Below are 17,125 nucleotides of genomic sequence, written 5' to 3'. Positions count from 1 at the left end.
AGGTTTCTAGACGTCTACAAGCTGAATCTGCCTGTGTGCCCCTGGTTTGCTGCCTCTGGCCTCTACCAACATTTCTTCTACCTTCCAAAGGTATATGAGGCCCAAATCTGGGCTTCCAAGGTCTCAAATTCTGATCCCAAGAACTGGGGACAGTGAAGTGCATTAGGTTGCAGGAGAGTTTGGAGCTTTCTTGCAGGACATCTTGGGAAGGCAGAACTAAAGAGAAGCCTCTGGGTACCACTGGCATGCTACACCTTTCTCAGGGTGGTGGGGGGAGGCATTGGTCACTGCTCAACTACCCTTTCCCTGATCTACAGAGATATAGAGCTAAAAACACCCTGGGGTCTGCAACGGAAACCAGAATTTCCTCAGAGTTGGAAGGTGAGACGAGCACGAAAGACTAGGAATAGAGAGAAGTGGGAGAACAGGAGACAAAGGAAGGATTAGCTGTGAGTCTGGGTAGATAAAGGAGGAAGTCAGAATTTAGACCAGTGACATGGAGAGTGAGGGGTCTTTAGCCAGAGAACCATACAAGGGAAACACAGTTCTCACGCCCCTGAACTCCGCCTCCCCTCCCAGCAACTGAAATCCTCCCTCTGTCCATCTGTCCAGGAGGTTAAAAATATCCAAGCTGGGTACCCAGCCAGACATTTCCAAGAACCCATTTACTGGCCATTTGATTGACTTAGAGAGGTAGTCAGTAGCTCCATCACCCAACAAGGAATGAGAATGGACCGTGCTTAACATCCTAGGATTCAAGGCACGTGAGATTCACAATCATGTCCCCATGTTCTCCCTGTCCTCCTCCTTCCTCCATCACTCCATTGCCTGGGGATGACCAGTCAACTGGTAGTCAGAAAAATCCCAGCCTTCAGAGTTCGTTCATTCTTTTCTCCTTACATAACAGGCCCAGTTGAGAGTACAGCAGGGTCAAGCCCAGAGAAATGTCAGTAAATGACATGAATAGCTCAAATAGGCTAAAGTGGGCCTCATTAGTGAGCTCACTTCCACTGGCTTTTGTGCTACTCTGTCTAGTCCACCTCAGGGGAAGAAATCAAATGAGATGTAATATCTTCAAATAAGGAGTCTGAGAGTTCTTTGTAGTATCACATTATATATCTAGCACTGTCTGTTCCTCAGTTTATCACTCCAAATGCTGGAAAGATTTCCCCTGGAATTGTATACCAAAAAGTTAAGAACCTTCAATTAATTTCCAGACGGTGACAAAGTTGAATCCAGAGGCCTGTGAAGCACATTCAAGTATGAGAGAGAAAACTGTAGTGCTCCCAGAGCTATACCATGAGATGCTGGGGGTGTGCAGAAGGCCCATTGTGGCCTGGGGATGGGAGTCCCAATAGTGGGCTACCTTTCCTCTATCACAATTAACTCCAGGTTGAGTCAGCTCCTATACACTGACCTCTTCTCAGACTGTTTTGTTCCCCCAAAACAGGAAAGGAAGCAAGAGGAGCAAAGAGAGAATGGCCTTACTTCTGATAGGTCAGAGAGGGAGAACAATTTTTGGAACATGGCTGGGAATAAACTAATCAAGGTGGTGGTAGTGGATATGCCTTCTCTTTTATTTTAGATAACAAGTACTTACTTTCCCTTGTTCTAACACTTCACATATATTTTTAAATCCTCACAACAATCTTCCAAGGTATCTATTATTATCTCCCATTTTACAGATAAACTGTAGCGCACAGATGTTAAACAGGTTGCCCAAGGTCATACAGATTGTTAATTGGTGGAAGTAGGATTTGAATTTAGATAGTTTAGCTCCAGGGTACATGTGCTTAACTACCTCACTATACTGTTTCTCCTTAATAGTATAGGAAGGCTGATCCCTGAAGTTTTTCTAGGCTTTAGACTCATCTGTTGGACCAGGACCTTCAGCCCTGGATCTGCAGCAATCTCTGAGAGGGAGTTTTTCAGCTTAGGAAATGGAGGTTGATATGGGGTCAGAACACAGAATGAGACAAAAGTTTCTGCTTTCCTAGAGGTCAGGGTGCTTGGGACAGGGATTAGGCCGTTGGAGGGTCTATTTGCTATTGAAAGAACTGGGCAAAAATCACTCCTTCACCCCAATTCATGCCCTGCAGTTCTTATGTGATTGTTCTCTGTTGACCAGGTGCTTGGTCAGATCCTCTCTCCACACTTTTCCCTCCCAATGCCTAAATCTAAGTTACATCCTTGTGTTTCCAGCCTGTTCAGAGGTATCAAAGTAGCCAAGGACCCTGGTTGTGGAAGTACCTGCCCTTTTCTTGTTAATTTCACTTTCTCTAGCTCTTTTCTCCCTTTAGTTTTCTTTCTGTTGTCTCTCAGATCTTCCTATACCAGATTAATTGGACCTAATGAATAAATGACACTAAAAAGTACATCTCCTCTAATGGCTGTATCTATAGGTTATAGCTCTTTAAAAATTAAAAGCCATATGAGAAGAGCACAAGAAAGGAAGACCCAAAATATCCACCCACTTAAGTGGAGAAACAGCTGGGCCAGTACCCAGGGAAGAGTACTTAAGCGAGTCTATATACAGAAATTGTCCTGGGGTGAGGCAGAAGTTGTGTGTAGAAGGCAAAAAAAAGTTGAGTGGAGCCTTTTGTGCTCTAAGGAACGGATGAGTTTCCTTTGAGTGAACAGCTGTAGCTGCTTCCTTCCTTCCTCAGATTTTGCTGTGCTGTTCAATAGTGGTAGCCACACGAAGCTAATTAAATTTAAATTAATTAAAATAAAAATTCAGTTCATCAGTCATAGTAGCCACATTTCAGAGCTCAACAGCTATATGTGGCTAGGGGCTACTGTATTAGTGCAAATATAGGACATTTCCGTCATCAGAGAAATTTCTATTTGACACTGCTCAATTTGACGTATTAGGGTATCAGGAAGGGATGCATATGTTCTGGCCCTTTGAGGATCAAATCGCTAACAGACCTTGGGTATAAGTTATCTACCCTCACCCAGATATCCCTTTCTCATATCTCGTACCAGTAGCTAGGCTGTGTACACACACAGCCAGGCTTATGTGCTCCATGGTCTTTCCATCCCTTTGTCCTGCCCTTTGGCCTGCTCTTGTCCTTGCTCTACTCCTCCAGTCCCTGGAAAACAAGCTACAGAAAAAAAACTTTTCCATTAACTTTGACCTAGTTTCCTGGTCACAGATTCGAAAGAGGGAGGTGCCAATAAATTCTTCAACAGGTAAGAAAAGGAGGCAGCAGAGCTAAGAGTAAAGGTGAGAGTCACCATGGCAAAGGTGATCTAGAGACTGACACCTTGAGAAAGAGACAAAGAGAGCCGGGAGAGAGCAAACTAGCAACTGAGAATGAAAGATAAGATACAACAAATGAAGACTGACATGAAAAAGACTTTTTTCAATCTCACTTTCTGTTCAATTCACGCTGATTGAACTTCCAGGAGTCTGAGGTTTGGAATTAATACCTGGAGGTTCACAGAAAAGCCAACCCCACCAAGTAAGGGCCAGAACTAGATCTCTTTGCATAGGTTTAAATGAGCCAAATCAGGAAGTACGTTAACCTCTGCCATCTCAGGGTTTCTCATCCTAGTCACCGCTCCAGGAATAATAATAATCCTTTCATTTAGAGGTGGAATTGGGACTATCAATCTACTGTTATTACTCCACAAAGAAATAGGAACTGCTGAAGCATTATCCTAAGGGATGAGGGTGGGATTGGATATTCAGCAAACCCTGACTGAGACGATTATGGGCTCGGATAGGAACTGTACTAGGAACTGCAGATAAAAAACAGCATGCCTTAAAACAATTTAATACTTGTAACTAAATCCTTAACCCCTGATTATCATCATCTTGCTTCTTATTGCAAATAAACCAAGTTTACACTGGGAAAAACTTCCTGTGATAAAACCAAATTATAAAATATGGAAGCATAACCCTTTCCTTCCAAATGTCCTCAAGAATCTTATTTCCCTGTACTTCAAGAGCTCATTAAAAAAAAAAGCTTGTGCATACCAAAACTGAAGGAATTTAGTGATTGATTATGGATGTAGAAAACTACCTTAGACTACCATAAGATCCCACCAGTTTTTTACTGAATTGGAAAAAAGACTAAAGTTAGTTCAAATTCTCTCCCTCTTCACTCTCCGACACCCCCTCCCCCTGCCTGTATTCATTAGTCAATAGGGCATGTTCTCTCTACAGGGTTTTCAAGAACATGAATCGTGAAATAGGGAAAAAGCTCCCTTAGGCATACTTTCTAATAATTTCTCCAATACCATCTCAGACAAGAAAACAAGCAGTTTCGCAGTTAAAAAAACTTTAATTTTATTTTTATTTTTTTTACAAAGAATATCCCCACCTGGGGTGAAAATATATCTGGTTAAGTACAAAATATAGCTTTTATTATACAAAAAGATATACAATTAAAAAACAAAAAATAAAACCACCTTCAGCCCACATACTTTCTCAGAAAAGGGTGGCGAGCTCAGTGCTCTGACACAGGACAGTGAACAAAGTGCTAAGGCTGAGGGTGACTGACCAAGTGCTAGCGGCTGCAGTGAGAGGAGCTGTCAACATCCCTGTCTCCTAACAATGGGCAGGGAGCCTTCGTGGACACCTGCCCCCTAGTTTCTCATGGCAGCGTCTGGAGGCTCTGATCGTAGTGCTGGACCATCTTGATCCAGAGTTCCTCCTTGCATTTGCAGAAATCACAGTGGGCAAGGCTGATAGCAGCAACCCTTCTCACATAATTAGAGTGTCACAATGACAGAATTTTGCACACTGGGATGAAGTCTCAAAAACAGAGTAACACTTACTTTCGTCATTGTGCTTACCCCTAGAGACATAGTAGACCAGTTGTAGCTTACATTTGAGATAGGAAAAAAAAACCCCAAAAAGTCTGATAGGAATTAAAGTGCTAAGAACATCACCTCAGAATCTATTCCAAAGAGTCCCATGAAAAGAAAAACACCTTCTCCCATATGAAACATGCTCATAACAGGAGAACACAGTGCTATTGGCTCTAGAATGGCTTTTAAGACCTTTAGTGGGGCATAGGTACTACTGCTTTAAGCCAAATTAAACCTTAGAGCTTCCTCCCTTTAATTCACATGGGAAACTCTCTCCAAACCACATCACCTCTGTAAGTTTTTTTTTTTTCTTTAAGTGTAAAAACAAAGGGCAACAATGATTTTAAGAACTTCCTTTTCCCAAAGTTTTGGCCATGATTTTTTCCTTCTCATTTTCCTAGTTTGCTAAATTGGCTCTGCTCCACATGGCACCAAAGTTGTAACGATCTGTAACCCCTTCCAAAAAACCTTGGGAAAACTACACCAGGAGGCTATTTCTACCCCTTATTCAAAAGTACTGAAAAAGCCTCAATTTTCAAGATCTGAGAAAACGGGATGGGCCTGAGTTTTTTCTAATATGTTTTTAAACCCGTCCACAGCAAACACCCCCATACCACATCATCTTGCTGGCTGAGAACGAGTATGCACCCTTTAAGACCCAGGAGATCACCTACTGATCACCTCCTACACTTGGGAGTCAGAGGCTGGGGTGGACCCACACCCCACTTAAGAGACCATTGAGTCTTTCAAAAAGTAAGAGTTCAGGAAGAAAGGCAGAAAGAAACAAGTAGGTACAGCTGCTTCTTTTCTTCCACATGCTCACTGGACATTGTTGTTGAGGACACCGGGATCCACCTGGGAGGAAAAAAGAAAAGACCATTTTAGTCTGAGTAAGCAGGAAAACAACAACTCAGTTCAGCAATCCCTCCAAGTCAACGTGCTACTGAAGGCTTAGGACAAACGTAGTGGTAATACGACAATTCTCACCTCAGTATAAGTAGGTGGTGGCATGAACTTGAACTCAGGAGCATACATAAAAATAGGGCTATCTTGAGGACTATCTGTGTCATCTAACAGAGGAGTGGTGGGGCTCTCCAACAAGTGATCTTCAGGAATGATATCCATGTAGCAAGGAGGAGCTAGAGAGAGAAAGTATGGGGATAAGAAGCTTGGCCGATAAGAAGCTTGGCCAATAAATGCCTGACCATCTCAGTTTTACAAACCCAAGCAGACCAGAGGAGAAGAAAAGACACTAAGTCTGGCTCACCTTCCGGAGTATCAGGGATGTTTAGATCTACCCAACTCATCTCAGAGCTGGTTTGGCTGGCCATGCTGGATGTCCGGCTGCTCAGACCTGACCTGCTGCCAATAACCAGGGGCAGGTCAAGAATGACCTTCTTGGAACCAGGGATGCTAACATAGATCTAGAAAAAAAGATGGCAATTTGTTGTTAGACTAAAGATCTGGAGAAAAACACCACTATTATTATTTTGGCAGATGAGCAATTTCTCTCTCCAACCCCACTCACTCACCAGTAAGAAGTATTCAACTCGAAGGATGTTGCAGCCCAGGATAGAAGGCCTGATCTTCTGCACACGAAGGCTCTTACCACGCCATGATGCACAGGTTCCTGAGATAATATGATTGCCTCTGACTGATGACAGCTTCTCCGTCAACACCTTGGTTTGGCCATTGGCAAGGTAAGTGTGGCGGGCTACAATGGCAGCTTTGGGGATCACGATGCGGGAACACGTATTCTCAAAGTCAGCATGGATGGAAATCTCGTCACCTAGTAATGAAGATGGAAAACTAATGCTCAGTACAGTTAACGACTTTTCTTCTGTTCTTGTCCCCTACTCTCACCCCCAAGCCCACATTCCTGTTTCATCAATGTACCATCTTAAGCACTAGGTTTTTACCTTCACAAAATCCTTTTCTGTCAATTCTGGCAGAGACAGACACTCGCCCATCAGGAATGAACATGCAGGAAACTTTCTTCTCCTTTTTAGCAGACACAGGTACCTATGGGGAGAGATGGGGAAATATTTTGAGAACTTCTAGAGATCCTTTCTCTGCTTCTTTCTCCACCCCTTAGCTGGAGTAGGCAGCTTTCCCTCCCCGCCTTGGTGACTTAGGACTTGATTCCCTAAGGTGCTTCAATCTAATGCCCAAGACATTTGACTTATCCCTGAGACCCAGAATAGAATCTTAAAATAAACCTCACCAATAAATCTGGGGTATTGACATCCACTAGATCCATCACTTCAAAGTTTTTCTTTGTCTCTTGAGTGGGCTGGCTGGGGCGATCAAGAAAAGCCTTCACCCAGTAGTCTACACACCCATACTTTCCTTTGAAGGATGTTCCCAGAGGCCTGTGTCAAGAAAAACGAAAACTTAAAAATCCTCTCCCTAAACAATAAGGGATCAAAGGAGTGAAAAATTTTTGGAGCTCCAACAGTCCAAAGATGCATTTAGCTGATACCTACCCCTCAGGAAGCTCAAAGCCGAACTTGTACTCATATCTGTTTCCAGGTCTCATGATCACCATCTCATTCTCACCTGAAAGGAGACAAAAGTGAGCAGCTATTAGATGCATCTGTGTGATAAGGAATTCTTGGGCAGCAGGTAAGAGCACTGTATTACCCCCCATTTTCATCTCATGTTTTTAAATGAGGAATTCTGATGCATTTTGTTGGACAAAAAGTTGTGAAGCCCGGCAATGCTGAATGACTCAACCAGGACAGTTAAACTACTAACATCTCAAACAGGAAGCAAGAAACAATAAGCAACATATGCATACAGAAAATCTTTAAATAGCTAAGATAACATTCCTCGGGATCACCTTCAGAACACAGCACCAAAAAAAATTGTACACATCATCCTTTTATTTTGGGGGGTAGGGGACTTCGCAAATTACAACTAAAAAGGAAAAAACAAAACACAAAATCCAAACCACTCAACCCAAGCAACTTAGAACACAGTACAGGCTTCATTTATTCGTCTCAAATCAGCTTTCACCCTCTGGCAAAGAACAACTGGGCCACTCACCTGCTGGCTGGTCTTCCAGGAGAAGCGTGTCTTCGTAGCGCAGGTACTCCGAGGTCTGTTTGCACTGCTGGGATCCCTGCATCCAGACGACTTTGGCCACTCCGCAAGCCAGGATTCTGACAGCTTTCACTCGAGTGACTTCACACACCTCCACTATCACCCGGCCAGCCACCTTCTCCCCACAGCCGAACACCTTGTCAGGGTCGTTAAAGACCACCTCGAAAGACTTGATCTTCTTGAACATCACCATGGTTGCGCTGCGTTGGGTCAAGAGTTAGAAACGGGGGAAAAACAAAACCCCTTTGCAATAAATTAGTATTATTTCACTCTTCAAATCTATACTAAATTTTTGAAAAGATGTCCAAACAACGTAAACTGCTCCTTATGCGAAGGGATTTCGAGAGAAAAAATGTGCTTTTAGCTTTCTTTCCTCCAACAGCTGGAGAATAGCTCCGACCTCAGCGGGACAGAGAAGCGTACGAGATCCGCTGAAAGAAAAGGATAGTTTAAACTGGGAGCCGGAAACAGCTCTATATAGTAGCCCGGGCGGGGAGGGCCACGCGAGCGCTAGGCCGGAGGCTCGTGCTGCCCTCGTGCACAACCCTCCCATTGGCTGCCTGGTGCTTGTTTACCAGGAGCTCAACCAATCAGCGAGGTCTCAGCGGCGCGTGGACACGGTGTGCTCTGGAGCAGCGGGGAGGTTGTTGTGCACCGCCGCCTGGCTGGGAGGAGGGGGCGGAGGGGCTTCGGAGCGGCTTCCCTGCGGCCCAAAGGAAGAGGGGCCTCGCTGATCCTAAAATTTGTTCAGGGCCATTGGCCGTCGAAGGGCGGGTGCGGATGCTTTTGGGCTGGGAGCGGTGTTTTGAGGTAAACGGAAAATGTGCTTATGAGGGAATTTTGTGCCGAACCTTAGCCAGAGCAATTAATTTAGAGGCGACCGTTTATTTCCAGCTCACAAGTCGCAAGTCGTGTGAAAAACAATCCCATGGCTCCAAGAATACTTTAGGATGGGGGCGGAGGACAGGGAGTGCTGGTGTTACTGTTCGGGCAGAACCCCTTTGTCCCTCATCTCTGTTAGAACAAATGAACAAACCTGATGGCTGTAACGCAAAGGAGAATATGTCACAAGTTTTAAATCTCTGTTCAGTCGTCATTGGAAAGCGAGTATGTGGGACTGATCGGCCTTCTCCCTCCCTTTCTCTTGGGCTGTGTGCCTGTGCTGTTCGTCAGCCCCTGTACCCTCCATTCTGTTTTCTGGAACGGAAATAGTAAGGGCGTGTTCACATCGTGTTGCTTATTCCCTCATCTCTTCAGTTTCCACCTGCCAAGTTGGGGAACACTGTGTTCTCCCAGTTACCTCATTACCTCTTGAGGAAGGTGTGTTCTTGAGGCTCGCACTCCTTCCCTGCTATCCAGGAAAGGAGAAAGGGAAAAAAAAAGGATGCTTCACTCTTTTCTCTTTGTGCCTGAGTTACTCTGTTCCATCTTTAGCCCCTCACCACCTCACCAAATCAAAGGTACATGCCTAAATCTGTTGTCTACACTCCTCACAGCCTTCAAGTTAGTTAAAAGCAGGAAAGTTCTCACGTTTATAACCAAAGTGTCAGCGAAGAGATGGCTGTATTCTTATTTGAAGGAAGAATTTCCTTATCTTTAAAAATTTTTTCTTACGTTGTTTCAAAATCGGTAAGAAAGGAAAGAGAAGACAGAAGGGTCACAAGAACACTATACATTCAAGTTAAAAGGGACCCCGATTCTTTGTTGTCATTTGGCTGTTTGTCAGATGGGTTTTTCCTGAGCTGGCCATGAGCTGACTTGGGAGCTGAGTCCTGAGGAATTATTTATAAATGGAATAAGAAAAACTTGTATGCAGAGATACTGGGATTCTTCCCCTTTTGCTTTGATTCCTGGGCCCCTCCCATCTCGATGTTGGGGTATCAGGAGATTATTACTTCATTTCTTCTGCAGAAAAGAGGAAGATAATGTTCCCAAGAGTGAAATGGGGAAGTAAATAGAAGTACTAAAATATACAGAAATGTTACTCTCAGCAAAAAGGAGGCTATTCGTTGCTGTTAAGGATCCTTCTTCCTTCCTCATACACCCTAACTGGATTGACACTTTAAGGCTGACAAGTTACATCTTAACCCCAATATTAAGCAAGCTCAAGAAACAGGCATTCAGACTCTGTTGGAAAACATATGCACACACAGCACCAACCCCTAGGAACAAAAAGGGGAACATGTTGATCCTTAGCGTGTGTGGGTTTGAGGCAGCACCCTGTTCTAGAAAGTTAACCGACAAGGCTGGAGTTGTTTTCAGTCGGTCAACAATATTGATTAAATTATCAGGAGCAGGGAAGGTGGGACTCTCACTACAGTAATTTAAAAAATTTGAAATTGTGGCTTCTGGGACACCTTTAGTTTGGTGGGTATGAAAGTGTAAATATGAAACATCAAAATGTTTACAAAGAAATACATGAACCAATGTTGTTAAACAGTGTGTGATATGTGACTACATAAATTTTGAGGGGGCAGGAGGAGAGTTGGGTAGTAATAGGTCCGAGTGGTGTTGATTTGGGACATCTTGGAATGCTGATGTTTATTTGGGCCCATCTATGAAGGGCTGAATTTTTGAGGTTTTAAAAATGTTAATACTCTTTTGCTTTAAGTTCATCTTACAGGCTGTGGTTTCTTCTTTCTTTCCCATTTTGCAGAACTCAGTACAGATTACTTGTTTGCTCTGTGTTATGCCTGGGTTCCCTTAAATGCCAAAAAACTATTTAGCTTTGGCAGCAAGCAGCTGCCTACCAGGCCTGTAGCCAAGGAGTGTTCTGAAATAGAGCCCTCCTGGACAGAGTTGTTTACGACCTTTCACCTTATAACCCGGTATGCTGATAAAAATCTGCCCCCTCATTTTTCTTTCCCAGTTCCTGAGTGGAAGGAAGAAAAAATCTTGTAAATTCCTGTTCTGAAAACGGTGTACAAGCACTTGTGGGGTGCAGGGGGAAAAAGGGCAGGCTCAAGAGGAACAACAAAATAGGGCTAAGTCCAAGAGTTTTGCAAGTTAGGTCATCTTTATCTGCTCCTTCCCTACCCTCTTCAATCCCAGTGCCAATAGGAAACCAAGTGATGATTGTTCACTTTACTGGAGTTGGTTCAGTAAAGCCAAAGCTTTCAGGGAGGGAAGTGGCCTCAGCACTCTGTTGCCAGTCAGACAAGGAGCTGGTTGCATTTCTCTTTTCCTTAGCCTTGGGCCTAAAAAATATTTAAAACTCTAAAGACTTATAGTTCCTAATGCAAAACACCCCCCTTTCTTTGTCCTTTTAATCCTTGTGTCACCTCCACTCTGTAAATTTCCCTTTAGCCTTATCCATCAGCCAGTTCCCATTTTCCCTTAGAGAATATTAGTTTAGGGGCAAATAAAGGTCAAAAGGGAGTGTGGAATTCAAGACTGCTCAGCTGTGTGTATGCCTCCAAGTCATAGATAAATAAGAATATATTAATAATTGTATAGCATCTTAGAATTCAGAGTGACTTTTTTTTGTCATTTATTGAGTACCTATAATGGACCAAAGCCCTTCACATAATTACCTCAATGCTATTTTATTTATAAGTTCATCTGTCATCTTGTTCCAGAAAGGATTTAAGGTTAGATCATTTCATTTAATTCTCACAATAACCCTGTGACTCAGGGTTGATTAAGTCATGCTCAGAAAGTTAAGTAATTTGCCTGAGGTCACAGATTTTTGTAAATACAGTAAGATCTTGAACCCAGTCCTGTCTGATCTAAAGTCTGTACTCTTTGTAATATGTTGTCCTGCCTCTTGGTGCTTTTACACACATATCTTGTTTGATCTTCACTGTAAAGGATTTGGGGCAAGACTCATAAAATTTTAGAGTTAAAGGCAACTCTAGCAGTCTTTTTTTAAAAACCAGTTTCCTTATTTTAGTTAAGTGACTTGCCCTGGGGCAAATAGGTAGTAACTGCAGGAGCCACTCTCCAGCAGAAACCCAGGATTCTTAGTACTTAATCTAGAGTTCTTGTCTCTAGGATGCTTTGTGAGCTTAGCTTAGCTTTAATTATTAAAAATTCCTCATCTGAAAGCCCACATTTCATATTTATTGGGGTCTACTTTTCTGCTATGTTGAGGAAAGAATGAAATCTAGGAGTTGCCCAATTTCAGGGAAAGATGAGAAGAGGAGATGGATTAATTTGTTCGGAACTATTGCAGACTCATTTAGGATATTTCTTAAAGTTGCTTTATTATATTAAAAAAAAATCTTATTTCCCTTCTCATGGTATCACTCTGTCTGCTTTCTTTCCTTTACTATCAAATTTCTTAAGAGAATAGCTTATACTGGCTTAGTCTGTTATCTAACCTTGCCCCTTTGTAGTCTAGCTTTTGGTACCACTGAAAGTCTTCTTTAAGGTTTCCAGTGGAAACAAGAGTGGTTTTTTAGGCCTTATTCTCCTTGGTTCCTATATAATTTGGAAACTGCCATCTTTTTAACATTTACACATTCATCTTGACTTTTGGACTTTATTCTTTTCTTCTTTGCTAGCAATTCCTTTTTTCTCTGCCCCGTGAAACCTGTTCTCAAGGGCTTGTCCTCGGTCATCTCCTTTTCTTTCTTTAAGCTTTGCTCTTCAGTTTGCCCATCTGTACATCACTTATGTAAAATCTGTACTATACCTTTAGCCTGTCTCCCCAGTTCCAGCTGGCATCTCAAATTCAACGTGTCCAGTGTGGAATTCATAATCTTCCCTCTGTGCTCAAACTCAGTTCTTCCCCTAGTTTCTTTTAATGGAACCGTTATACGTTCCCCCAGTTGTCAAGGCTTAAAATCCAGGAATTGCCTTTGATTTCTTCCTCTCTGACCTTCCTCACATCCAATCAACTGCCAAATTCTGTAGAGGCCATCTTTCCAGTGTTTCTTGAATCTATCCCCTATCTTTTATTCCACTGCCACCACTCTGGTATCTTTTATTCCACTGCCACCTTTTTACTTTTGTCTAGATTATTTTAATAGCTTTTAACTGATCATTCTGCTATAATCTATAGACCATGACTAGATTAATCTAACAAAATTGAGTTCCAGTCTGTTCCTGTGATACTCCAAAACCTGTTGCTGACTGAATCGAATTCAAATGCTTCAACCTAGCATTTAAAGCCTTCACAAATTGGCCTCAACCAGACTTTCCCGTCTCATTTCCCACTACTTCCTCATGTATGTACCCTATACCTCAGCCAAACCTGAGTACTTGGTGTTCCTCTAATATATCCTTCTCTGCCTTTGTGCCTTTGCTTATGCTTTTCTCTCTACCTGGAATGCCTGACCATCCTTCTCATCTCTGCTTTTTGAAATCCTACCCACTCTTCAGCAGATAGCCAAATAATTTTTCCTCTTTGAAACTTTCTTGATTCCCAATCCTTTCATCTTTCACCTTACAACCAAATAGGATTTCATTCTCTTTTGAATACTCCATAGCACGTTGTTTATATTTCTCATATAGAACTTAAATGTAAATTCCCTTTTCTCTCCTAGATAATGAATTCCTAGAGGGCAGAGCTACCACCTTTTTTTTTTTTTTAATCTTTGTATTCTTCATAGCATCTAGCATAGTACATTTCATAGAGTAAATATGTTATTAAGTGTAGATTGAATTGATAGATTCGGGTATGTCTCTGGGGTAGAATATGCCACTAATCAGAACCTCGTACTGTTTCTTAGCAGTGTTTGATTTTAAACCTCAACATCAGTTCCTTCTGCCATCCTGTAATGTGTATAACCAGTCCCTCCTGAAAGCCTATGGCCCAAGGTATGTATCAGAACAAGGATGGTAAAGTGGTGAGAAGTGATGGTTTGTTTTTCCAAGAGGGGAAAATTGGACTGTGTTGATGTTTATAAGCATGAGGGAGACAGGACATTGTGTGCTTAGTCCAACTTCCCCTTTTCTGAGAAATTCTTTCTTACACAATTCAGTAATCCATTTGGCTCAGCCCTGCCACCCACTGGGTAAATTAATGTACTATCAAGACCCTTAAGTCCAAGAATTGTCTCAAGCACACAGAAATTTTTCTGAGACCTGAAACTTGACCCATACTGCTCCCCTGAGTGGTGAAAATGATTCTTTAATCATGAGAAGAAAGGAGCAGAGGAAGCAATATGGTGTTCATGACTGAGAGTAAGAAACTACATATTAAAACAGTTTTCTGTTTTTTATCCAGACTGACATTTAACAATACTTTCTTTGTTAATAGCAGTTTATAGTGTCCATAGAGCTAACTATACATGTGTATTATAAAGCAATTGCACAAACATTTGATCCTCACTATATAGGCCGGCAGATATTTTGTAGAAAGGAATATTGCGATTCAGAGAGCTCAAGTGACTTGCCCAAGTTCACACAACTAGGGTAAACTTCATCTGATTTATGGTCAAAGATCTTTCCACTAGAGCATCTCTGATCCTTAAAAAAAAAAGTCATCTCCTTTGTAAAAATTTCTGTGATTTCTACAAGCAGATTTAATTGTCACCTTCTTTGTATTCCTACAGCATGTTGAACATACTTCTGTATGTTAAGAATATAGATCATTTATCTTGTAATTATCTGTTTATCTGTCTATTCCTTCCCACTAAACTCAGCTCCCTGAAAGTAGGAACCACATTGTTTTGTGCCTTAGGCATAGTTTAGGTGCTTCAGAAATTCTAAAGAAGGGTCAAAATCAATCCATACGATTATTTTCACCTGATCAGCTAATGTGTGGCATATGTTGTCCATCCCATTGCTCATCCTTCTGATTTTGGTTTCTTCTCCAACACTGATGGTATCCCCTTCAGGTTTTAGGCTTGGTTGTGGTAGATGCAGGGCAGTGACCTCCATAAAGAGAAAAATAAAACCATGGCAGAACATTTTGTTTCAGACGCTATATTTTTAACAAAAGGCCTTTCACTTCTTGGCTGGGTGAGGTGGGGTGGGAGAGCAGAATGCAGAGGCTGATTAACTTTTTAAAAATTTGACTTACCTAGTTCCTCAGAGGTAAGAGTAGAAGAAAAGTGCTGTATCAAAGACTGATTACACGAAACCCTTGATCTTAAAAATATTGGTTCTTTGAACCAATAGCAAAGAATAGTTCCGAAATAGCCTTGTAGTAGAGGCAGAATCTAGTTATCCTTCCTGATTTCTCTTTCACTTTCTCAAAGCCCATCTTCCATTTACACACAAATTTTATCTCAGGAAACATATGTAATTTAGTTCTTCCTATCAATTGTTGGGAGGATAATGAATAATTTGGTTTGGGAGTAGGCAGAAAAATTGAGGAAGGCTTTTATTTTCTAAAGTTCTGCCTTCTTTTCTTTCCTTAGTGCTGGTGCAGTTTCTTGGCACTCATCTTGAGAACGATAATTACTGGACGGTGGAAATTGTCTGTTTCCTTGAGAAGAAATGTAGGAAGGAACTTGCCGTGGAGTTAGAAGGTAGAGTGAAGCGGGTAGGGAGGGGTTGAGTGGATCTGAGAAATGGTTGAGGTGGTCACAAGTCCAGGAAGTTAAGGGGAAAAGCTCAGGACTGGCCAAGGTAGAAATGCCCTCTCTTTTTTAAGTCAAAGTAATGTAGTATAATGTAGTTAAAATCACATAATATTTAATGTTTACACAAAAAAACAGCAGTTCTTAAGTCCCTCTACTGAGATAGTGTCTTCCAACTTTTCATCTGGTATTTACTTCATACTTCTAAATTATGTGTTTCTTATTTTCTTAATTTAGAAATATTAGACATATCTACTCTTTTTTTGTTAAAGTAATTGAAATTTTAAGCATCTTACATCACATTGTATCTCTACCCTCCCTTTCCTCTTTACTTATCCTCCCAATACAGTTATATCGCAATTTTGGCTAAATTGATAGTCAGTGTTTACTTTATTATCACCGTGTAAATAATATCTATTGTAGAGCCAAGTAGTGTATTTTGATATTTTTATGTCTTGAACAACCCTTTGTTTGTTGTGAAGTTATAATAATTTATTTAGTTTACTATGCACCTATCTTCAGTTTATTTCAGAAATGCAAATTCTGTCAAATGCTTATTAATATTTTCTCTCAAATGATCAACATATCAGATAATCTAAGAAATTAATTTTCTTTTCCTTGGAGACTTGCCCCATCCTCACTAAGTAATTCTTTTTAGTCACCAACGCCACCTGCTGTCTGTTAGTGGAGTGGAATGAGAAAATTATGAGGCACAGGGTTGATATTTTTAAACCAGAAAATGTCCTTTCTATGGTCTCTGACCTTGAGAGTGACAATTTGGAGGAAGGAATATGGTCCTTGTGATAGGAGTAGAGGAGAGAATATAAACTCGTTACATATTCTCTTCCCTTGCCCCATCATCCTCTTCTTTTCTGTGTTTTCCTAGAAGAAGGAAAGTCTGTTCTATTGTTCTTTTTTACGCTATGGTGATTCTAAGCCTTTGATCCACCAAAGGAAGAGGGAAAGGTGGGCTATTCATTTTTTTACAATGTCAGCTTTATTGGGTATACTCGATGTATGATAAACTACACATATTTAAAGTGTATAACTTCATGGGTTTTGACAAATGTGTACCCATGAAATTGCTGCCACAATCAAGATAATGAATATGTTGCTCCCAAAAGTTTCCTCATGCCTCTTTGTAAACCATCCCTCTCTCTCTCTGCCCATCTCCAGGCAACCATTGATCTCTTCACTTCCACTATGTATTAGTTTGCATTTTCTATAATTTTATGTAAATGGAAGCAAACAGTATGTTCTCTTTTTTGTTGTTATTTTCTTTCACTTGCATTATTATTTCGAGATTTGTCACGTTGTTGTGTATATCGATTTATTTCATTTTATTGCTGAGTAGTATTCTCTTGTATGGATTTACCACAATTGGTATATCCATTTGCCTGTTAATGGGTTGTTTCCAATTTCCAGTTTTTGGTTATTACAGACAAAACGGTTATGAACATTTATATTCAAGTCTTCGTGCAGACACATGTTATCATTTCTCTTGGGTCAATGCTTGGGAGTGGAATGTTTAGCTTGTATGGTAAGTGTATGCTTAACTTTTAAAGAAGCTGCCAAACCATTTTAGAAAGTGGTTGTACTGTTTTACATTCCCATCTGCAGCATGTGAGAGCTTCACATCTTGCTGGCACTTGATATGGGCAATCTTTTTGACCATATTCTAGTACATGTGTAGTGTGTTCACATTGTGGTTTTAATTTGATTTGCAC

The 17,125-nt window shown here is 41.3% G+C and overlaps 1 protein-coding gene across 1 annotated transcript; it reads right to left on the bottom strand.

The window, feature by feature from the left end:
- Positions 1-4,272: 4,272 nt before the first annotated feature.
- TXNIP (thioredoxin interacting protein) lies at positions 4,273-8,704 on the bottom strand. The gene is made up of 8 exons (XM_008528245.2): positions 7,870-8,704; positions 7,308-7,380; positions 7,046-7,193; positions 6,741-6,843; positions 6,354-6,610; positions 6,089-6,245; positions 5,809-5,960; positions 4,273-5,676 (listed from the first exon to the last, which is right to left on the bottom strand). Exons 1-8 carry the CDS (start codon positions 8,117-8,119, stop codon positions 5,641-5,643), a joined length of 1,176 nt encoding a protein of 391 aa, XP_008526467.1. The 5' UTR covers positions 8,120-8,704; the 3' UTR covers positions 4,273-5,640.
- Positions 8,705-17,125: the final 8,421 nt, after the last annotated feature.

This window comes from Equus przewalskii, unplaced genomic scaffold (assembly GCF_037783145.1).
Source record: "Equus przewalskii isolate Varuska unplaced genomic scaffold, EquPr2 ChrUn-12, whole genome shotgun sequence".
NCBI classification, from domain to species: domain Eukaryota; kingdom Metazoa; phylum Chordata; class Mammalia; order Perissodactyla; family Equidae; genus Equus; species Equus przewalskii.
This window is presented reverse-complemented; position numbering and strand designations above follow the sequence as displayed.

What these genes read in the sequence shown, in the direction of transcription:
- TXNIP (XM_008528245.2), bottom strand. Translation starts at nt 8,119, where the DNA reads ATGGTGATGTTCAAGAAGATCAAGTCTTTCGAGGTGGTCTTTAACGAC. An exon ending in TCAATACCCCAGATTTATTG is followed by an intron (nt 6,844 to 7,045) that starts GTGAGGTTTATT and finishes CTCTCCCCATAG; the next exon opens with GTACCTGTGTCTGCTAAAAA. An exon ending in GAGTTGAATACTTCTTACTG is followed by an intron (nt 6,246 to 6,353) that starts GTGAGTGAGTGG and finishes CTTTTTTTCTAG; the next exon opens with ATCTATGTTAGCATCCCTGG.